Consider the following 21944-nt stretch of genomic DNA (forward strand, 5'->3'; position numbering starts at 1 on the left):
GCCCACTTCAAGATGGGATGTCCATCTTGTCCTCAAGTAGTTTCTCTTGCTGCAGTGCACTACTGTCTCTGCTTTGGCTGCTTTGGAGGCCGGTGGAGAACAGCTGGTAACTAAACCCCAGGAGGAGAGTGCTTCCTCTGTATCAAAGGATTTGGGCAAGTGCTGCCTCCCTGTCTGCCATCTGCATTTCTCAGCCATTCTCCCTGCAGGTGGGCAGAGAAGAGGGGGTCAAGAAGAAAAAACGCAGGGCATGAAGTGGTCAGCTGGTGCTGCTACTGGGTCAGGATTGGGGTAGGTCTATGGAGGGCAGGATGAATCACAGCAGAGCCTACCTGGCCAGACTCAACTCTTCCTGAAACTCCCTGCCCCTGGAACCATGACTGACTTCCTCTGGCTGGAACCTGTCCACCAGGAGGATCCAGCCTTTGCTGGGAAAATGCCTCAGCGAATTCCCCAGAAACCTGGCCTCTAAGCCTCCACAACCTGCCCTGCACACCAGGGAGTAGGTGTTTGAGGGGGCTGTGGCTGGAAATTCAGCTCAACAGGAAACAGATGGGCTGAGATATTTTGAAAGAGGATGAGACCATTTGAACAGCAAAATCAATGATGATAATAATGGAATAAAATTAATACTCATGGGTCCATACCAATATATGCAAATAAATTGAGAGAAGGACCAACTCTTTTTTATAGTAATTAAGTCCAATTAATAAATGTAAAAAGAATGATGGAAGTTCTGAGAGGTATTTGCTGGGGTAAGAGATTTTTGGCCACCTGAGCTGGAATTTTTGACATGGGCATAAAAACTGGTCTCATTTGGTAAAGCTTCTGGATAAATTACTAGGCAGGAGAGTTTTGCAGGTTTTGGCAAAGCTCCACAAAATAATTATTACTGGCACTGCAAAATGGCAAAACTTGAGATGCAGCCCTACCAGGGTTAGCACTCAGGCAACTGGTTTGAGCAAAAGCACAGTGGTTACTCCCTTTCTGGCTATAAGTATGACTGTGTGGCAGATGAAAATGGATGCAACCTTTCTGTGCACGGGATCTCTAGGCACCCAGTTGCAACTCTGGTCATGCCTAAGGAAAGTACATCTCTGGCAGAAAAGCAAGATGAAGACCCACTGGAAGATCCAGATCTTCATTTGAGATTTGAGGAATGAAACGAAGAATTTATTGTGAAAAATGAGGAACTCTATGAGTCTCTCATGAGTTGCCGCTGGCAGCCTTTGGATACAGTTCACTCTAAAATCCCAGACAAGCCCCCACAGAAGCATGATGTTCATTAAGCTTCCCAACTGCCATATTAATTGCATCCTGTTTTGTTTTAGTTTTTGAAAAATAATCAGGAATGTACTGGATTCTGTATATAAACACAAATCTCCAGGACTTAAATGTGACTGATGCAATAAAATGAGGTGTAAATAAAGTTTACGAACACGCACACACACACACACACACACAGAAAAGAATGATGGAAATAGAAAATCACCATTTGGCAAATAACACAGTAATAATTGTCAGCATCACCAATGAATTTTGATTTAGTAGGGCAAAAATTGATGAGTATTTGCATAGTCTCAAAGTACCTCCCTACAAGATGCTTATTAATTACAAAGGAATAAATAGTAATTTCACAGTGAAAAACCCAGCAGATACTATCTTACCAGGTGATTAAAGTTAACATTGCCATTATTTAGACATATTGAAATCATGTACCTCTGGTAAAATGCACTGAAAAGGACACAACATCACTTCTATGGTGTTTCTGCCTAAAATACGTAGCCGTATTTTATCTTGAAGAAACATCAAATCAAAATTTAGAGAGGTTCCACAGTCCTCTTCAAAACTATCAAGGTCATGAAAGACAAAGCAAGACTGAGGAATTGCTTCAGAAAAAGCCACATCAACCAAATACAATGTGGAAGTCTGCTTCAGATCTTGGACCAGAAAAAGGACATTAGTCAGACACATGGTGACATTTGAATACTGTCTGTAGAATGGTATGGTGTCAATGTTAATTTCTTGGTTTAGATAATTATACTGTGGTTCTGTGATTAACATTAGGGGAAGCTGGCTGACAGGTGTATAGAAGTTCTGTGTGCGATATTTGCAAGTCTAAAAATTATTTTAAAGTAGAGTTTGAACAAGGGGGGTGGGGGATGAGGAAGGAGCCTGGGTTCCAGAACTTAGCTGTTATAATTCTAACAGGTTGAAAACAAGTCAATCTTAAAAGGTTATCCATTCCCAGGAAGGAATCAGGGCTCTGTAGCTTCTGTTGGGCATCTACCCATTCCTTATCCTCCCTGTTGGTAACCAGCATTGGGCCTGGATTTAAAGACCCACTCACATGGAAGGTCCTCTCCTCCCGTGTTTTGGAGTGAGAACCCATCACAGCTTGACCTCCACTCTAGGTGGCCTATGGACCTCAGGGAAAGGCAAATGTTTAAGTCTGTGTCCACCTCCCTGGGGACATTTAGTTCTCATCATGACTGTCTGAGGAAGGCAGCATCACCACCCCCAATACAGATCTGAACACCAAGGCACAGAGAAGTGAAGCCACCAACTCTAGATCAGACATAGGTACTCAAAGAGCCAGATTCAAGTCTGGCACTGGAGTCTGACTCCAATACCAGTGACTCTGACCATCTGGCATTATTCTGTTACTGCTTAATCCAGGTAGAGACAACAGGCATTTACCAAGCACCCGCCTGGTATCAGGCTGGCAATGGGGTTGGAGGTAGCAGTGGCTGAAAAATTACCACAGAACCACAGGTACTTTCCTGGCAGAGAGGCACCCTCATACTGGCAAGCATATGGCAGGAAGAATGTAACACACACACACACACACACACACACACACACACACACACACAGTCAGTTTCTGCTCTTGCTTGGCCCTAGGCTCAGGTTGGTGGGTCAAGTATGGTCCTTGCCCTGGGAGTTCTAACCCAGTAGGAGAGCAGACCAATAAACAGGCAAAGATACATGCTGTGATGGGGATGGCAGAGGGAGAAGGATGGGGGAGAGGGAAGATGGTTTGGAAAATCTAGGAGATAAGAATATTGCTGATACTCTGGGGCAGGCAGACGCAGCTGTGCTTTGTGGAAGTCATGGCCAAGGGAGATATGGCCGAGGATGGTGGTAGGATTGTGCTGGAGAGGTGTCTGAGATCAATGCAGCTGGATGGAAGTTGGAGAAAGCTGCCTAGCAAAGGCCTGAAAGTCTGGACTGGAGCTGTTCAACCCCTTAGCCCAGCTGCCTGGGAACTGGCCAGCTGGGGACACGTGTTTCCGGGAGTCTCAGTAGGTTGTCTTTGGGTGGGGGGAGTGCTCCTTAATGAAGGGCAGTCGTTGAGCTTGACTCTGTTCCAGGGAGGGAAATAGGCTGGGTCAGGCGCAAAGGGATGCTTTTTGTTCCAGCCTTAAACAGGGTGTGTGCAGAGCCCTATCCAGAGAGGGAGAAGATTCATACTCTCTCTGCACTTCTCTGAGGAAGAAGGACCCAGGCGCTGCTTCTCTCCTCAGTGAGGCTGGACATCCCCAGGCAAGTGGGTCTGGCTCTGGTAGGTTATGGCCACAGTTGGAGTGGGGTGGGCCCTACCCAAAGGGCTGCAGGGAGAGACTGGATCCGGTGGTTTGGAGAGTGGCCACAGCATGTGGAGAGGGAAGTATGGAACGGTCAGGGTGGAACATTCTCTCTTGGAGTAATTGCCTTAGCAGCCAGGGAGTAGGCACTTTGCTGGCCCTTCCCTCTTGACTCCAGCTCTGGGAATCTGCTTTGTGGATTCTGAAGGTCTCTGATAGTTGGTATCAGACAACTGAGTTGGCTGCATGATCCCATGCATTCCCTTTCCAACCCTGGGCCTCAGGTTCCCCAGCTCAGACAGATGAGATGGTCTTTAAAGCCCCCCTCCCAGGGCTGAGGTTGCACATGTCCACACTCTCTCCTTATGCCCCCTTGTTAACTCCTGCCCAAGTTCTCAGCCCTCTCCTCCTGCCCCAGACAGTCTCAGGATTTCCTCTTGTCCATCTGCAGCTAAGCCAGGTGTTATTTTGGAGCCCGGAAGGGGATTGATAGTTATGTGCCAGGCATTCATTTAATTATTGCAAAACCTCCAGGAAGGAGACATTGTATAGGTAAGGCTCAGGGAGGTTAAGTAATTTGCCCAGGGTGACCCAGCCATTAAGAAGTGGACTAATGCATCCTGTCTATTCTTCCCTGCTGCACCGTGCTTAGTGAGTATGCCACCCTCCCCATGGGCAATAGACGTGGTGACTGTGTTTCATTTTGAATCAAGCATAATGCTGAAATATAAATGCAAGGAGCCCTAGTAGTAAGATTTCAGACAATAATGAGAGAGACAAAGGAGAAAAAAAAGCAAAATTGATTCAGGAAAGACGTGAAAATCATACCTTCTGTAGCAGCAGCTCCTTCAAGAGCTGGGCTCTAAAACCACTTCATTTTTATTAACTGAAATAAGCTTTGGGAGGGGGTTGCCTGGTGAGTTTATCAATGTCACAAACATCCCCATTCCCTGATAAGAGCCAGGAAACATTGAGTAATGTGGGGTCCCAGGGAGCATGGGGAGCCGGCGGGCCTCACATCTCCTAGGGAACAGGAGGAAACTTCAAAGGCAGTCATGCTCTGCAAGGGACCTGACAAGGTCACTTCCAGCCAGGCTCTGTGATTCCACAGAGGGAGGTTTAGTGCAATGAACGAGCTCTGGGCATGAGACCAGGTAAGACATACCAAAACATTCCCAAAGATTATTCCTGGAGGCAATTAGCCCTTTCTATTTTTTTCTTGTATGTCTGCATTTTAAATTGAGCATATATTACTTTTGTAATCAGGAAAAATACATGTTAAAAAGGTAAAGAGAGAAGGAGAGGGTACAATGGTCCAGGGCTCAGAGATTCAGGGCTCTAAGGTCAGCTCTGCCTGACTTGTAGCATGGCTCTGGGCTTCCTGTGAAAACAGAGAGGTAGCACCTAGTGCCTCTAAGAAGGGAGCCAAGAGGATTTGCACGGTCCAGGCAATAAGGGTCTGGGGAAGTAAGTTACTATTGTTTTCATTGTACTCTATACATCACAATGAATCCAAATGCAAGGCTTGCCGTAGTGGACCATGAAGAGGGCAGCTGTCCATTCCGGGAGTCTGAGGTCAGGGCTCCCAGCAGTGGAGCTCCCAGCATACGATTCAGCACTCTGGCTCTGGTGCCCAGCAGCACACTTGCTGAGTGTCCTTGGGCAAGTTACTCCCCCTCTCTGAGCTTCAGTTCCTCATTTGTAAAATGGGAATAATAATAGTGTTTGTCTCACAAGGTTGTTGTGAACAGTGAGTACATTAATACACAGAAAGTTTGGCAGAGGGAGAATACAATTGGCTTATTTTCTTTGAGAGACAGTATAATTTAGTGTTTAAGAGCATGGACTCTAGGAGAGGTGCCTGGGTGGCTCAGTCGGTTAAGCATCCGACATTTGGTTTCAGCTCAGGTCATGATCTCAGGGTCCTGAGATCAAACCAAGCCTGGCATTGGGCTCCACACTCAACATGGAGTCTGCTTGAGATTCTCTCCCTCTCCCTCTCCTTCTGCCTTCTGACCCTTTCCCTGTGCTCGCTTGCTCTTTCTCTCATAAATAAAATAAAATAAAATAAAATAAAATAAAATAAAATAAATAAAATAAAATAATAAAATAAAATAAAGCATGGACTCTGGGTTTCAATTCCTGGATCTACTGCTACTCATTTGTTGTGTGACCTTGGGCCAGTTCCCTAATCTCTCTGTGCTTTATTGTTTTCAGCTATAAAGTGGGGCTTATAATAGCATTTAACTTCTATAACTTCTATAAGGTAAGTGTGAGGATTAAATAAATCAATACAGGTAAAGGTCCTTGCCCTATCATCCGGCAGGACTCTCAGGGCTCTATGGCAGTAGCTATTAAAATGATTGTACAAGATTTACTCCTCACAAAATTCTTTGCTGGAAGTACTATTTCCTTTATGGGTAAGAAGACAGGCTTGTACAAGTGAAGGGCTCTAGGATGTAAGCCTTGACTTTGTGTTAGGTCTGGCAGGGCCCAATGTTCAAGCTCAAAGGCATCTCAAACCAACCAGTGAAGCAGACACTGCTCTGCCCCAGGTAGGCTGTTGATGAGTTCTCTCCAAGTATACCATTATAAGGCACTAGACTTCTTCCCTCCAGTCCTCCTTGTGTGGCTCCCAGTTCCTTTCCCTGTCTTTCATTCATGTACCATCAGCCCCACAGCTAGTCTCCATTCAGGCACCCTGAGCAACAGCAGCCTGGTCTCCTTTCACTTCTTAATTTCTAGCCCCCATTCTTCACCCTTGTCTTTTAATGAGCTAGCCCAGACTCAGCCTGCATTCAAACCCAGCTCTGCGACTTGCTAGCTGTGTGGCCTTGGGCAAGTTCCTTAGCCTCTCTGTGACTAACTTTCCTCATCTGTAAAATCAAATAGAGTAGCACCCATATCAGGGTGGTATTGCAAGGATGAAATGAATGGATGCTTGCCAAGTTCTCAGAACAGAGCCTCACTCAGCATAAAGTGTATGTAAGTAGTGGGCGTTTGTTGCTGTTGTTGTTGTAATTGTCATATACACAGTAGAGTTTAACATCTGGTGTTTCCTCAAACCCAGGGAGAAGAAAATAGAGTGATCTCAACACTGTTACTGGGTCACCCAAAGGCAAGTATTCTCCTACCTGTGTCCCAGAGCACTTTCCACAGCCAGACACTGTGGTCAGAGAGTGCGTCACTTCATAACTCCTTGCTTCAACTTTTCCAGCCACAGCTAGGCCAGGAATCCAGAATGGTAAAACTAGATTTATAGTCAGAGAGAGCCCATCCCAAGCTGAACCAGGGTGGAGTCCAGGCCTTGAGACTCCATCTCCACCCTAGTCCTCCCAGAGCAGTTAGGGGAGACTCCTGAGGGAGGAATCTGGGGGTGGTCAGAGGGCACATCCTGTAACATTGGTCCAGGGAGGCTGTGCCAGCTGGAGACAGCACTTGAACATGGCTCAGTGGAAGCAGTGGGCTGGACATGCTCCATGGCTACAGGCTCCCAAGGCCACCATTGCAGGGCTGGCCCAGGCTGGGGAAATGACCCACGGAAGGAGGGTCTTGGCTCTGCTGTGTCCAGAGCACCAATGGGAGGAGGCAGCAAACCAGGCAAGGGAAAAGTGAGGCAAGAAAAGACATGAAGAGTGGTTACAGTACTGATTAAGTCCATGGTCACTTGTTGAATGCCCCTCAGATGCCAGCCCTGTGCTAGTGCATTCCAGCCCCTCTCTAGCCGAGGAGGCAAGTAATTCTCAAAAGGTGACTCTGTTCAAGGAGGCAGGTACCAAGGCCGAGGAGTGACCCTCTGTTAGTGCTGGGGTGTGGGGCAGGGGTTATGCCAAGCTAGTGTCCAGGCAGGCTTCTGGGAAGGGAGAATTTAGATTTCATTTTACAAGATATGATTTCCAAATTGTAAGGAAGCCAGCCTAATTTTCGTTCATTAGAAGTGATCTCAGATGTTATTCTTGGTTTTACATTTTGAAAGCTAGTATGGCTTTTTGAGGTAACATTTGATCTTGTTTATTTGTTCACTAGTCAGAGCTACAGCATGGGCAGCACACTCGGTATGGCTGTGCCATGGGCATCTGAGAGGGGACCTCATGTGACCCTATCCTCAAGAGCTCTTGGCTGGGGAGGAGGCAGCTACAGGACTGATAAGACAGGTAGAGGAGGAAAGGTGATGAGAGACACAGACAGGGACCTAGTGAAATGGGCAGGGTTAGGTCAGGTTTCGTGGAGTCTTGATCAGGGGTATGCCAGTAAAGGTTTAATAGCCAGCTCTCAGTGATGATGGTGGGGGCACATGCAAGGAGAGGAAGCTCCAATTTGTGGCATTTGCCATGGTATAAATATCCCCACCATGACCAATTTCAAGCTACCAGCTTAACATCCCCCAACGTGGAATTAGTTAATTCCATGGTTGTTTGTTGGATGCCTCCCAGATATTGCATAACTGGCTCTCATAAGCCTGTGGGAGCTGCTCCAGCACATCAAACCTTAACACTGGTTATTAAGGTCAGACGTCCTGCTACCAGAGGCTCATCCTTCAAACTCAGGTTTGGCCATACTGAAAAGGGGAGGGTCACCAATTCTACCTTGTATCGTTGGGACCATTTCCAATCCTGGGTCCATCATTTGCTGATCTGAAGCGGGGACATTTGGATTCCACCCATTCCAAGCCTCAGTTTCCTGATCTAGAAAATGGGAATCATGATAGTACTGCTTCCCAGAACTATGGTGAGGATTAAATGAGAAAAATCACACCTGGGTGTTCAGCTCAAGGCAGGAGCTCAACTAACGTGGCTGCCTTTCTGTCTAGAGGGATACAGCAATATCCTCTCTCTTGTTGCCTCAACTGTGACTTCTCTGAGAGGCCTAGGAAGGTGAACTCTAGATCCTTAGGAGGGGTCATTACTCTGCAGCTAGAGATTCTTGCTGAGTCAAAGCTGGAGCCAAGCCAGGCCAGCAGCCTCAGGAAGTCACAAAGAGGATGATGTTACTGCTCCAGAAACAAACTGTAGTTTGCCTTTGTGCCCTTGGCTTCATTGTAGGGGAAGCTCTGCTCACCTCACCCTTGTTTTCCCTCTTCTTTAAATCCTCCCTCTCTATACAGTTCCCTAGATTCCCCCAAAGTTTCCACTGCATAACTTTGTACTGCTAATTCATACTAGCATGTAAATAACTGATACTCTCATTTATTCCTTTCAAGGTATGGCTGGATAAGCCAAATGAACTTGGGCATAAGGAAACGTGAACATAAAAAAGAAAAACCTTAGTGAGTCCAGAGGGACAGGTAGGTGAGTGTTTACTAAGATCTGAAGAGCAGGCAGTCAGGAACATGGGGTTCATGGCTCAGTGTGGCCACTGACCACTCACTGTGTGCTTGGCACAAGTTGTTCCCCTTCTTGAGTCTTAGTTTCCCCTGCCTGTCAGCTGAAGGAGGTAGATGCGATGTTCTCTCACTCCTTCAGTCTGAAATTCCGGAGGCACAGAGGGTCACAGGAAGTGTATGGTAACCTATTGCCACTGTAACAAATTCAGTGGCTTAAAACAACACAAATTTATCACCTTCAAGTTCTAGGGGCCAGAAGTCTGAGATGGGTCAGCAGGGCTTGGTTCCTTCTAGAGGCTCAGCACAGACTCTGTTCCTTGCCTCTTCTAGCTTCTAGAGGCTGCTTGAATCCTTTGTCTTGTAACTGAATTGCTCTGACCTCTGTTTCTACCCTGATTCTCCTTCTCTGATTTGGACAGTCTTGCCTCTCTCATATAAAGACCCTTCTGATTACACTGGGCCTGCCTTAGTCACATCTGTAAATCTCTTTTGATATAGAAGGTAACATATTTTTTAATCTTTTTATTTTTTTAAACATTTTATTTATTTATTCATAGAGACACAGAGAGAGAGAGAGGCAGAGACACAGGCAGAGGGAGAAGCAGGCTCCATTCAGGGAGCCTGATGTAGGACTCGATCCCGGGTCTCCGGGATCACGACCTGGGCTGGAGGTGGCGCTAAACCTGTTGAGCCACCAGGGCTGCCCCCACTGAGTCACCAGGGCTGTCCGGTAACATATTTAAAGATTTTTAAAATGTATTTATGAGAGAGAGAGAGAGAGAGAGGCAGAGACAGAGGCAGATTGTATTTATTTATTTCATGGAAGACACAGGCAGAGGGAGAAGTAGGCTTCCTGCAGGGAGCTCGATGTGGGACTTGATCCCAGGACTCCAGGATCACACCCTGAGCCAAAGGCAGACGCTCAACCGCTAAGCCACCCAGGTGGCCCAGAAGGTAACATATTTATAGGTTTCAGTAGATATCGTTGGGAGGCCATTATTCTGATCATAGGTAGGCTCAATAAAGCCTTTGGGGGGGGGAGGTGGCATTACTGGTGGAATCTACGGAGGCTAGACCAGCCACTGCAGGCAATATCCTGGGCATTCAAGACCTCCTGAATCCAAATCACACCTTTGTCAGTGGGCTCCTTTTAGTGATTGCTGGATAGGGCAAAACAGAGGACAGGGATGAGATGGGACCAGGGGCAAGGCACTGTTCCTATAGTCTAAAACCTGGGAGTCAGATACAGCTCAGCCATGTGATTGTGGAAAAGTACTCTCTTCATGGAATAAATGGGGCTGATAGTCTCTTCCTGGTTTGCCTTACAGGACGGCCACAGTGGCTGTGAAGGTGCCTGGCCAGTTGTCACATGCACATAGAGGTGCTGCTTGCTGCTGTCATTGTTGTTGGCCTTACTGATGAGAGTGATGGGAGGGGCTGGTGCTTTCAGAGGTCAGTCAGGATGACCTGGAAAGATTCCCAGAGTAAAAGGTCAGGAGACCAGAGGCCCTGAGAGGGAAGGGAACAGTGTTCTGGGTGGAAGGAGCCTTGTAAAGGTGACCTGGGCCAGGCTGGAGCCTGCTGACCCTGACCTCTGGCTTTGATCAAAGCAATTATCAAACTTGGTTGTTTGTTAAAGCAGGGACTTTGAGAAACCAGGTCAGGATCAACGTCAGTAATGCTGGACCAGAAGAGCCGGTGTTTAATTAGTGACAGGTTCTGATTAATAATCCCTAATCAGGCCCAAGTGCAGAAGTGCACTCCCTCCTCCCAACCCCAGTAGCTCATGGACTCCCAACATTAGCCATGTGCTGGGAGCATCCTTACTGCTACCCAGGAAAAGGAGGTGCTCAGAGACAGGAGACCCCAGATGCATAAGAGGGGAATGAAGGACCAGGAAGGGAAAGCACAGGTCAAAGTTCCTGAGGCCAGTCAGGATCCCAGCCCTAAATAAAGCTGCCCATGCTGAGCTCCTAGATGGGGTTAGGGTATGTGTGTGATTTTCCCCAATATTTGGCAGATGCCATTTAATAGGAGCCCAAGGGTGGTGCAGAGTCTCAATGAATAGGAAGACGCTGGGGTTTCCCTGGGTGACATTCTACCTCAGAGGCATTGTGAGGTCCCAGGGTCATGGATACTAGAAGGGTCACCTGAGGAGCTGAGTCAACATTTCTTTCAGAATTCTACCTGAGGGAAAAAAATTACAAAACTTCTACCAGGAAGGATTGGGGAAAATTTTGCAATATATGTAAGTACAAAAGCGAAATCCTAGGGATGCCTGGGTGGCTCAGCGGTTGAGCGTCTGCCTTTGGCTCAGGGCATGATCCTGGAGTCCGGGGATTGAATCCCACATTGGGCTCCCTACATGGAGCCTGCTTCTCCCTCTGCCTGTGTCTCTGCCTCTTTCTCTCTCTCTCTCTGTCTCTCATGAATAAATAAATAAAATCTTTAAAAAAAAAGTGAAATCCTTACCATGTATAATCTCTTTTAAAATGAGTATCCCATCCATTAAAACAACATATTATTCACCGAAGAATACAAACTAGCATTGAACATATTAAAAGTTCAATCTCACTTGAATCAAAGAATAAAAAATAAAACCCAGAGGTGGAAAATGGGCTTGATTTATATTTCTTGGTTTATGAACCACTGTCACCAGCCTATAGGCCCCACTCTGGAGTACTTGCATGATTGCCTCCTTGAGTGACATATTCTTTTTTATCTCCTACTCTCTTCTCCAAAACCCTCTTCTTCACTGGTGAACAGTCTAATGTGTTGAACATGAAGTCTCTCTCCTGGAACATAGAACAGGATTAGCATAATCCTTGGTTCATGACAGATTCTTATCACTGCTTCATGTGAGGCTCTCTCTTAAAAAACATTTTTAATAATACAATTAAAACCTGGAAAACCACTGCCCCAGAGGGAACTAAGTTGACCACAGACAGTGACTTGCCCTCATCCCATGCCTCTGGCTTCTGCCAAGGCAGCCACCATCTTAAATGCATCTTAAATGCCTGTCATTCCCCTGCTTTCCCTTTCATCTCTTTGAACTCCTTCAAAGCATTTTTGTTTCATTTGTCTTAATTCTATTAAGCAAGCATCATGTATATATTTTTATAGGACTTAGAAATGTTGGACATATTCAAATGGTAGTAAGGAGGTAGAGATTCCCAGGTGGGGGTGGGGGAGTAAGAAAGGAACCTGAGGATGTCTCTCACGTTTCAGTCCTAGGTGACTAGGTAGTTGGTGGTACCATTCAGTTAGGTAGATGCAAGAGAGAAGTTGCTGGTGGGAAGATGATGGACTCAGTCCTCAACAAAGCAATAATTTAAGCTAGCATTCTATGAGTGCCTACTATGTTCTGGGCACTCTTCATAGAGTGTGAAGTCCTCTAAATGAATGATCACATTTAAGCTTCAGAAGAACCCCATGAAGTAGGTACTATTAGCAGTAGTATCATTTTAAAGATGGAGTAACAGAGGAATGGAAAGTTTTAGTAGGTTCTGAGTCTCTCAGCATGATGGATTACTTTTCTGCTCCAAACCTAGATATCCTGGATAAAAATATTTTTAAAATATTAAATATTTATAAACAAAAATATTGGTGTAAGGCTAAATATTTATAAGTAAAACATTTTTAAAATAACAAAAACAAGGGAAACCCTTAGATGATAGAAGTCAAGAAAATTGAAAGTCAGAGTGGACACACTTGATATTTATGGATAAAACAAGTCCCACTGAAGAGAAGTGCTTGTTAAAAACAAAACATAAGCCACACAAAGAATAATAATTAGGAGGCACACATGAGGAAGAGTGTGGAGACACAATACACAGCTGAATTGGAATTCCCCAAATTATAAAGAAAAATTCTGAAAGACATAATAAGTTCTTTCAAAAGATGAAGGAGAAAATAAAGAGAAGCCATAATGAAAGAAGTGATACTATGAAAACACCTGAGGTTAGCCACCCATCCAGGTGAGAGCTATAAGTGGTAGGCTTAGGGTCCCCACACCTGTGCTCTTCCTTGCTAGCCTACAGGTACTGATGTCGATGTGAAGAGTCTGTTGGGCCTTCCAGAGCAGTAGCAAAAGTGGGTTTGGAGAATGGTAGAGAATGCCTGGTTTCATCTTTTTTCTTTTCCACTGTACTGTGGTCCACAGAGCTCCGGAACTGAGCGTGTCCTCCCAGCATGGCCTCCACTGCCTCCCCTCTGCCGCCGACCACTGAGGTCGCCAGTTCTGAGAACAGCAGCTCCTTCTACGACTATGAGTATTACCTGGACCAGGTAGCCTTCATGCTCTGCAGGAAGGACGAAGTGCTGGCCTTTGGCAGGATCTTCCTGCCAATCTTCTACAGCCTGATCTTTGTGCTGGGTTTGGGCGGGAACCTCCTTCTTCTAGTGGTCTTGCTTCGGTATATACCTCGCAGGCGGATGACTGAAGTCTATCTGCTGAACCTGGCCATCTCCAACCTCCTGTTTGTGGTGACACTGCCTTTCTGGGGCATCTCCATGGCCTGGCATTGGGTCTTTGGGAATTTCTTGTGCAAGATGGTGAGCACCCTCTATACCATCAACTTCTACAGTGGCATCTTCTTCATTAGCTGCATGAGCCTGGACAAATACCTGGAGATCGTCCATGCTCAGCCTCACCACAGGCTGAGAACCCGGGCCAAAAGCCTGCTCCTGGCTGCCATGGTATGGGCGATGGCCCTGGCTGTCTCCATCCCCGACATGGTTTTTGTGCGGACACATGAAAACCCCATGGGTGTGTGGAACTGCTATGCAGATTTTGGGGGTCATGCGACCATCTGGAAGCTCTTCCTCCGTTTCCAGCAGAACTTCCTGGGGTTTCTCCTTCCACTCCTTGTCATGATCTTCTTCTACTCCCGCATTGGCTCTGTGCTGGTCAGGCTGAGGCCCCCAGGTCAGGGCCGGGCTCTAAGGATAGTCGTAGCCCTCGTGGTGGCGTTCTTTGTGCTGTGGTTCCCATACAACCTCACCTTGTTTCTGCACTCACTGCTGGACCTCCAAGTCTTTGGGGAATGCAAGGTTGCCCGACACCTGGACTATGCAATGCAGGTGACAGAGAGCATTGCCTTCCTTCACTGCTGCTTCACCCCCATTCTTTATGCTTTCTCCAGCCGCCACTTCCGCCAGTACCTGAAGGCTTTCCTCGTCACTGTGCTCAGGCGGCACCAGACACCTTGCCCTGCACAGGCCCCGCTGTCCAGCTGTTCTGAGAGTACCAGTCTTACTGCTCAAGAAGAAATGACCAACATGAATAACCTTGGGGAGAGGCAGGCTGAACACTCCCCCAACAAGAATGATATGGGAAAAAATTAAGCCTGAGTGTCCATACCATGGTCTGGTGAGAATGGCTGGGACCTAGTTCACTCAGTTGGGCATCCACCCAAAGTCCTCTCTCCAAAGGCCTCAGAGACCATGTTGCCACACCCCATGGTCAGCTCTCAGTTCTCCACCATAAGCGACATTTGCTTACTCCTGCCTCCTTCTTCCTCTTTCTTTATTGCCTTCTAGGAAACCATACTCTCTTGAGTGAATTGCTAGAGTAGTTTCCCAACTGACCTCTATGCTTGCTGTCATGCACTCCTGTCATCTAATCTACATCCACCAGCCAGAATGATCACATCCCCCTCAGCTGTCACTTCCATCATCCTCAGAGTAGCCCAAGGCTTGCCACCCACCAGTCTGCTCCCTTCCCTGGAGCTCAGCTGGGGAAATATTGTTGCAATATTGTTTAATGTCACAGCATTGATGGTGGCTCCAAGGATCTGGCCAGTGGGAGGGGCTGGAAGTGCCCCACATGGGGAACTTTCCAGGAGCATGAGAGATAGCAGGTGGGAGGCAGAGTGAACACATGTTCCTAGCAGTTCGAGAGGATCATCTTCTCTCTGCTTCCCATGCTCTCTCTGGAGCCTTCAGGGGTCCCTGGGGTCTATGCAAAGCCCAAGGTCTTTGTCCAGACTCCAAGGTCTTTCACAAGTACCATACACCAGCTTACTCTTATACTCCTTCATTACTTTTCATTTCCTGGACACCAGGAACCCCTTGTTTCTTGCACCTTCCCACCTTTATGTTTTGCACTTGCCACTCTCTTGTGTAACAGGGATCATTTTTCAGCCAGCTGTCCCTTCATCCTTTTTTTTTATAACAAAATTCTACTTGCTCTGGGAAGCCACTCCTTGGTCACTCTGCCCTCTGCATTGGATAGAAGTTGAGTAGAGCACAGGACTTGAGCCAATTACAGCCTTACCTTTCCCTGGCAGTGATTCATTTAGGATGGGCACAGGACCCAGGAAGAGCTTGTGAAATGTGGCAATTAAAACATGCTAGAGCAGAGGCATGAGACTAAAGCCAAGAAGATGTGTGGTCTGGGGTCCTCCTTCATCAACTTGAACTTCAGAGGGTGAGGTAATAGCACAGTAAGTGAGCAGACCCTGAGGGTCTGTTCAAGCCCCAGAATCTAGGCATGGCTGAAGATCATCCCAGTCCTGGACTTGACGGTTACATGAACCAATATATTCCTTTAAAGTTAGGTGGTAATGCTTTGTAACTTGTAATCTAAGGATTCCTGGCTGATATGCCCTGCCTGGGTGCTTTCCTCTTCATGTCCCCTGTGGTTAACATCTGCCCTGCCCACTGAAGGTGGTGATTTGTTTGAGGATGTGGTGGATAGGGTTCTATTTTAGGGCTTCTGAAATCTGCCTCATAAGGGACTTAAGTTCTGCCCATAGAGCAGCCCGACTGAACCAACAGGGTCTTAGGTACCCAGGGTCTCTGACTTTGTATCCATGATGCACAGATGGAATGGCATGAGGTATGCCAGCCAAGGGACACACCTGGTAAGGCTCGTCCCCAGCACTGGTGCGTGTGTGTGTGTGTAGTCTGTGTACATGTGTCTGTTTTGCTCTGTGGGCTGTGCATAGGACATATGGTTATGTATGTAGGTCTGACATGAACATGTCACTGTGTCCACATGGGTCTTGGCATGTGCCCATGGGTTTTCTGTGTGTTCCTATGTGTCTTTCTGTAGCTGTGTAAGTGTGGGAATGTGCTGTCTGCAAACAGCAGGTATATAAGAAGGGCCCCAAAGCATATGCCCAAGGGAGAGGAGAAGGGCTGCCACAGGTCACCCATTGATCCCTCTCACTGTCCTAGTTGCCGTTTACTGCAGATGCCATATTGAGGGCTCTCACTTCTATCACAGAAGGGACTGATCAGGAAGTGAATTCGGAGGTGGGCTCTCACAGCCCAGGCCAGGCCAGGGCTGCCTTCATCCTGACCTTACTTCCCCAGCCTGGACGTTGGTTTCTCCTGCTGCTCTCCATCTGCCCAAATGCCTGGCTCCCTGGCTGCACTGCTCAGACCTTTCCAAGAAAGCTCCCAGGATTCTCTTGTTCCTCATATCCTGAGGCAAGATGGACTTTTCTCCTGGCTGACCCCGGGAGAAGGACAGGCATGGCTCTGCCTGGGAGCAGGGCTGCCCGCTCTCTACCCTGTGAAGTATGGTTTGAGTGTTTACAGCTGTTACTACCTATGAAAAAAGAAAAGCCAAACCAAACCAAAACAAAAACCTCTTTTCTTTCCCAGGTGCCTGCAATTACACCATTGGCATGTCATCCCTGATCTTGCTTTGTTATTAGCTATCCTCAGAGAATACACATAGTGGGCTTTTCTTTGAGAGAGAAAAAAAAAATTGGTACAGAAATGAGGATTTGGGGATCAGAACTGCTGTGTCAGAACATGTAGTGACTAGTTGTATCCTTGGGGGTTTCAGATTTCCTACTGCCTCAAGGCCCCTGGAAGGTAAGAAAGGTTGGCTCTTGTAGAGAGTGTGTCCTGTCCCCATGCAGAGGGCATAGGACTACAGGTGACATGGGCCCCACCCTTGCCCACAGGTGGGCATTGGCTTCTGTGTGCACACTCTAACCCTGAGTGGTCATGTCTTCCTGGGAGGCCCGTTGTTATGGTGGATATCCATGACTGTGGGATGGTATACTTGTATTCACCTCAACCGGACCCACTGAAGGTTCCCTTGGTCCCAGGCATACCCTCAAACATGAGGTTCTTGGGAGATCTACATGAAGTCACTCTCAGTTGAGACTTCTTGGTCTTGACTCAATGGATTTGGGCCCTCAGGTTAGGCCCCTGGCCCAGATTTCTTTGACCATGGGGAAAATGAGAGGATGCAGCACCTAGGTCTGCGCAGGGCCCAGGAGTATGTCAAGGCCCTGTATCTTTGCCCTGAACCCAATACCTGCTCTGGCACAGGGCCTGGCTATGTGGAGAGGTCATTGGTAAGCTCCCCATGGTGGCTCCTAGCCTCTCAGTCCCCTTCTTCCTCTTCTGTACTCCCCATGTGAGTTTTCTTTTGCTCCTGGCCCCTTGTAGAATATGGTGGGATATCCTGGCTCCAGCATCATTTTGGAGTAAATAGATTCACAGAAGGCAGGCTCTGGCCCAGAGTCACATAGCAAGTGGAGACAGACACCTATCTCTAGTCCCGTGTTTGAGCTGCTCTAACAACCTGTTATCCTGGAAAAACTCTGAGCAGAACAACCAGCCTCAAAATAATAGAAGAGGATAGTAATAGGTGAGGGATAGGTGAGTAAGAGAGAAGCCCCACTGGGCATCCTCGCAGGGGTTCTATGCTGCTTGGCCTCCCTATGCCCACTCCCACAGCCATTGCCCCTCCTGTCTGGGCCATGCCATCAGCCAACTGGGCTCTGGCAACAACACCCTCTCACTCACCCCCAGCCCTGGAAAGTATGCCTGGCAATGAGATTGTCTCCATTTCATATGCCAGAAAGCTGAGTGAGGCCAGGGAGGGGAAGGAAATGATTTGAGGACAAGAAGTAAAGTGGCCGAGACGGAGTCAATTTTCTGTCATTTAATCTCTGTTTGGGGAATTGGGGGTCAGAGATGAAGTAATAAGATACCAAGTCCTATGAGCTCCAGTCTGGGGGAGGGGGAAAGATAAAGAGAGCAGGACATAGAAAGCAATGACACATAACAGATGTGCTATGACACAAACTATGCTAGGGTAGCCTCAGGGGATGGAGTCCATTTCTGGCCAGAGGATGGAAGGGGTGAGATCCAGGAAAACTTCCAGGAGAAGCCAGCCCCGGGGTTGGCTGTAGAAGCAAGCAACTGTACTTTATAGATCGTAAATTGCACTGGATTGAAAATTTAGGGACCGATGGTGGCAAAATTTAAATGTTAGGTGTGGAAGGATGGGGGGCCCGAAAAGTGAAAGAGTGACAATCAGAGTTGAAAGGTTTGGAGAAAGGTCAGGGTAAAGAGAGGACCCGGCAGGCCTGGTGTGGGGAGATGCGGGGTGCTGAGCTTTAAGAAAGGCAGTGGGGGTGGGGAAAACGTGACAGTTTCAAAGGCACCACCAGGGCTTGAAGGAACAGACTGGGGCCTGACTACAAATGGGTGAGAGCAGGTAAGGAAGTGAGGGTGTCTCCTCCATATCTGTCTTGGGGGATAGTGCAGGTGGTGGTGTCCTGAGCAGAGACAGGCAGAGAAATCCAGAGAAGGGGGTGGTTTAGGGCAGAGGTGAGGAACAGATGCTGAGTTCTGCATGAGCCAAACTGAGTCAGAGGGGCTGTGGGACCCCGGTTGGGAGGCTGAGGGTCTGCATTGTAGGAACGGGTTCCAAGCTCAGCAGTGGTTGCAGAAACCAGAGGAGTAGTTGACGTGGGGTGGGCGCTTGGAGGGGAGACCAGGGCATTGAGGAGGGGCCTTGGATAACTCCTATGTGAAAGGCAACATGTCTCTAGACCTGCTCTATCCAGTTCGGGAGCCACTAGCCCCAGACGGCTGTTGAGCACTTAGAATACACCTGGTCTGAAGTGAGAAAGGCTGCTAGGGGAAAAAGTACACACCAGAATTTGCAGGCAACACAGAAAAGAGAACTGTAAAAATATTTCACAACTATTCTTATATTGATGACATACTGAAATGCTAATCTTTTAGATATATTGGTCTAAGTTAAATATATTATAAACATGAACTTCGCCTGTTTCCTTTTATTTTTTAAAAAAATGGGTCAGCTAGAAAATTAAAAATTACACACGTGGATTGCCTTGTGTTCCTTTGGATGGACTTGAATTCCACAGGATGTGGAATAAGCATAGAGGAAAACAATAAAGTGAGGTAGGAGAGTGGAGGGTAACATTTGCAAGACACTGTGTTACTCACAATAACCAGTTTCCGTACTGCAGGACTTGTCAAGATACGCATTATTTCCCAAACTAAGTTTCCCACAGATACTTTCCCTTCCTCTGTCTGCACTTTGCATGAGAGGAAGGTTCTGCAGAACCCACTCTGAGAGATGGTGTTTTCAGGAGAGACGGATAAGCCTACCAGGTAGCAAGAGGAAAGCCAGAGAGCAAGGAAGGCAACCAGGACAGAGGTAGGAGATACCAGAGAACCCGAGGGAAGGGTGAGGCTTCAGAGGGGCGAGAGGAGGTAGAGACCCCCAGGGGAGGTCTTGAGGCCAGGCTTGCAGCCACCGTGGCAGAGCTCAGCTGGTAGGTCGCAGGCGGTAGCGGAAGCGCACCTCGTGGCTGGGCTGTGTGGTGCCAAAGCCCCATCGCTGGGGATCCACAGGTGGCACAGGTGTGTTGGGGTCCACCAGCTCCAGGTCAAAGTATGTGACCATGAGCAGGACAAAGAGCTTCATCTCATTGGTGGCCAAGAACCTCCCAGGGCAGATGGAGACACCTGAGCCCCACGGCATGGTATAGTGGTGGATCTTCTTGCCTGCCTTGTAGAAGTCCACTTTTCGGCTACCATTGGGGTTGAGGAAACGATCATACTTGAAGGTGGTGGGTTCCGGGTGGATGTCAGGATCCATGTGCACTGAAAGATAGGGGAAGAGGGCCACGATATCTCCACTTCGAAGCAGGTACTCCTGTCCACTGGCCATCTTCAGGATATGGTCATTGTGCACCACCCTGAGGAGGGTGGGTGCAGCCCCCAGCCGCAGAGTCTCCTCCATCACACTGTCCAGCACTGGCGTGTGGTGCAGGGTGCTGACCTTGAAGTCAAAGGACTGCCTGGCCTTCAGCCTGGCCTCCCCTAGGACTTGGGTGGCCTCCTCTCTCACAGCCCGCAAGGCTTCCGGGTGCTTTAGGAGGAACAAGAGGGCCCAGAAGGAGGTCGGGCCCGTGTTCCCCTGGGAGGCCCAGAGCATCATGAAGTTGAACTTGTCTTGCATGGCCGGGGCTACTCCCCGCTCCCTCAGATACTGAAGCATGTAGGATATCCAGCGGCTTATGCCATTCTTTTCCAAGTTGCGCTTCACAGAGAGTGCCTTGTGGAAGAGACGCTGGAGCCGGCCCACTTCTCGCCACTCCCGGGGCCCCAGCAAGGAATACACAAATCTGGGGAACAAGCGGTCAAACTTACGGAACTGAACAAATAATTCCTCTGCCTGTCTCAGGTCCTGCTCCTGGTCCTTGGTATAGCCGAATAAGCTCAGGTAGCCAGCCTTGAACAAGACATTGTAGCAGAAGTGGAAGAGGCCGTCTTCATGCCAGCAGCTAGAATCCAGACTCTGGCCTGTGGGTCCTAGCATAACCAAGGACAGGCTGTCTAGCATGGTTTTGTTGAGATCCTCCAAGCCATCCCCCATGAGGTATTTGGTGCTGGCAGAGTGTATCATCCGGTAGTCTCCCTGCCCCGAGTGGTATCCAAATACCTTTAGCACCAGTTTTTCTGCATACTTCACAAAGTCTAGTTTTCTCTGTGCATCCTTGAGGATGGGGCCAAAGGACAGGGGGTCCATGACAAAGGTGAAGTACTGGCCTCCGAGCTGCACTGTGAACACATCTCCATGCTTGGCCCACATGTGCTTCAGGAATTCAAACATATTCTTCCGGAAAGCCATGGCATGGCCCAGCCAGGGGATGGAGCCCTTATCCAGAGGGGGCTCCTGGGGCCTGCGTTGCCGGAGCACCCCAAGCAAATACAGGCACCCCGTAGTGACCACCAGCAGGGCTCCCAGCACCAGACCCCAGAACACCATGGCTGTGCTCTTCCAGGTTGAGCTCTGGACACACTGCTCTCTGTGTGTCAGAGAGTTTCTGAGAGGCTTTGGACAAGTTGGGGATGAAAAGGTCTGTCCACCTGAACCTTGCCCTGTGGCTGGAAGTTGTATTACGTAACCCTGTTGAGACAGTACCTGGGAGCAAAATGTTCTCTTAGATATAGCACTTGCTGCAACCTGGTCATGTGGGAGGAGTGGGTGGTACCAGAAGGAAGCCCAGAAAGAAGCCTCTAGCTATGGGCACAGTCCCCTCACCAGCTTTATGCTTTGCTCTGATCTTTTCAGACTCAGCTCCAGCATGAAGTCTACAAAGCTTTCTTTGATCCCACTCTACCCCCATGATTTATTAACCATTCACACCCTTATTTTCTCATGCATTCATTTATTTATTAATTTACTAGCTTATTCAGCAGAAATGCACCAGTCACGTATTAAGTTTCATCCTCTCCCTTCCTCATCTTTAAACGACTCATAGACCCTCCCAGACAGATGACTCTTTGAGCAGATTTTCAGACTTCAGTCCCTGAGCCTGGGGCTTGGGGCCCTCCCAATGGCCTGGTGGGCTTGCACAAGTTCTCCTGCAAGAAGGATCGATTCGGAATCTTGCAAATACGAAATGTCAGAGATGATAAGGACTTCAAACCAATTGCTCTATTTCATAATAAGGATGTAGGTTCAGAATGCAGTGGGAGACTTTCTCTTACAGCTGTCCTGGCTTCAATGAGGTGAGCTGACCATTTACTGGGGACCTTCTGTGAGGTGTCAGGCCAGCTCCCTTCCAGCAGGCCCAAGAAACAGAAGGCTGTGCTATTTACTCTAAGACCATTGTTGCAATATGGTGAGGTTCAGACTCAATTCAACCAGTTCTGATAACCCCAAGGTTACTCTTTAACTTCCTAAGTGGCCCACAAACAGGGACTTTGTTTCCTCAGATTTCCACATGCTCTCTTGA

At 48.0% G+C, this 21944-nt stretch overlaps 2 protein-coding genes across 12 annotated transcripts in view; one reads left to right on the forward strand and one right to left on the reverse strand.

Moving 5' to 3' along the window:
• ACKR2 (atypical chemokine receptor 2) overlaps window positions 1-18952 on the forward strand; it is a 62815-nt gene extending 43863 nt beyond the window's left edge. For 2 of the 11 annotated variants that reach the window (XM_049099851.1, XM_049099849.1), the window contains 3 exons: window positions 3423-3550; window positions 6662-6705; window positions 13073-18952. In XM_049099851.1, the coding sequence (XP_048955808.1) occupies window positions 13102-14256 (1155 nt within the window). In that variant the 5' untranslated portion in view covers window positions 3423-3550; window positions 6662-6705; window positions 13073-13101 and the 3' untranslated portion in view covers window positions 14257-18952. Of the gene's footprint in view, window positions 1-3330; window positions 3566-6657; window positions 6706-8787; window positions 8876-9867; window positions 11159-13072 lie in introns of those variants that run through there. The other 9 variants (XM_049099854.1, XM_035704739.2, XM_049099850.1 and 6 more) reach the window with 9 other exon arrangements.
• Window positions 17810-21087, reverse strand: LOC112668685 (5-beta-cholestane-3-alpha,7-alpha-diol 12-alpha-hydroxylase). The gene has a single exon (XM_025461124.3). It carries the CDS (start codon window positions 20969-20971, stop codon window positions 19466-19468), a length of 1506 nt encoding a protein of 501 aa, XP_025316909.1. The 5' UTR covers window positions 20972-21087; the 3' UTR covers window positions 17810-19465.
• Window positions 21088-21944: the final 857 nt, after the last annotated feature.

The sequence above is a fragment of the Canis lupus genome, chromosome 23 (assembly GCF_003254725.2).
Source record: "Canis lupus dingo isolate Sandy chromosome 23, ASM325472v2, whole genome shotgun sequence".
NCBI classification, from domain to species: Eukaryota; Metazoa; Chordata; class Mammalia; order Carnivora; family Canidae; genus Canis; species Canis lupus.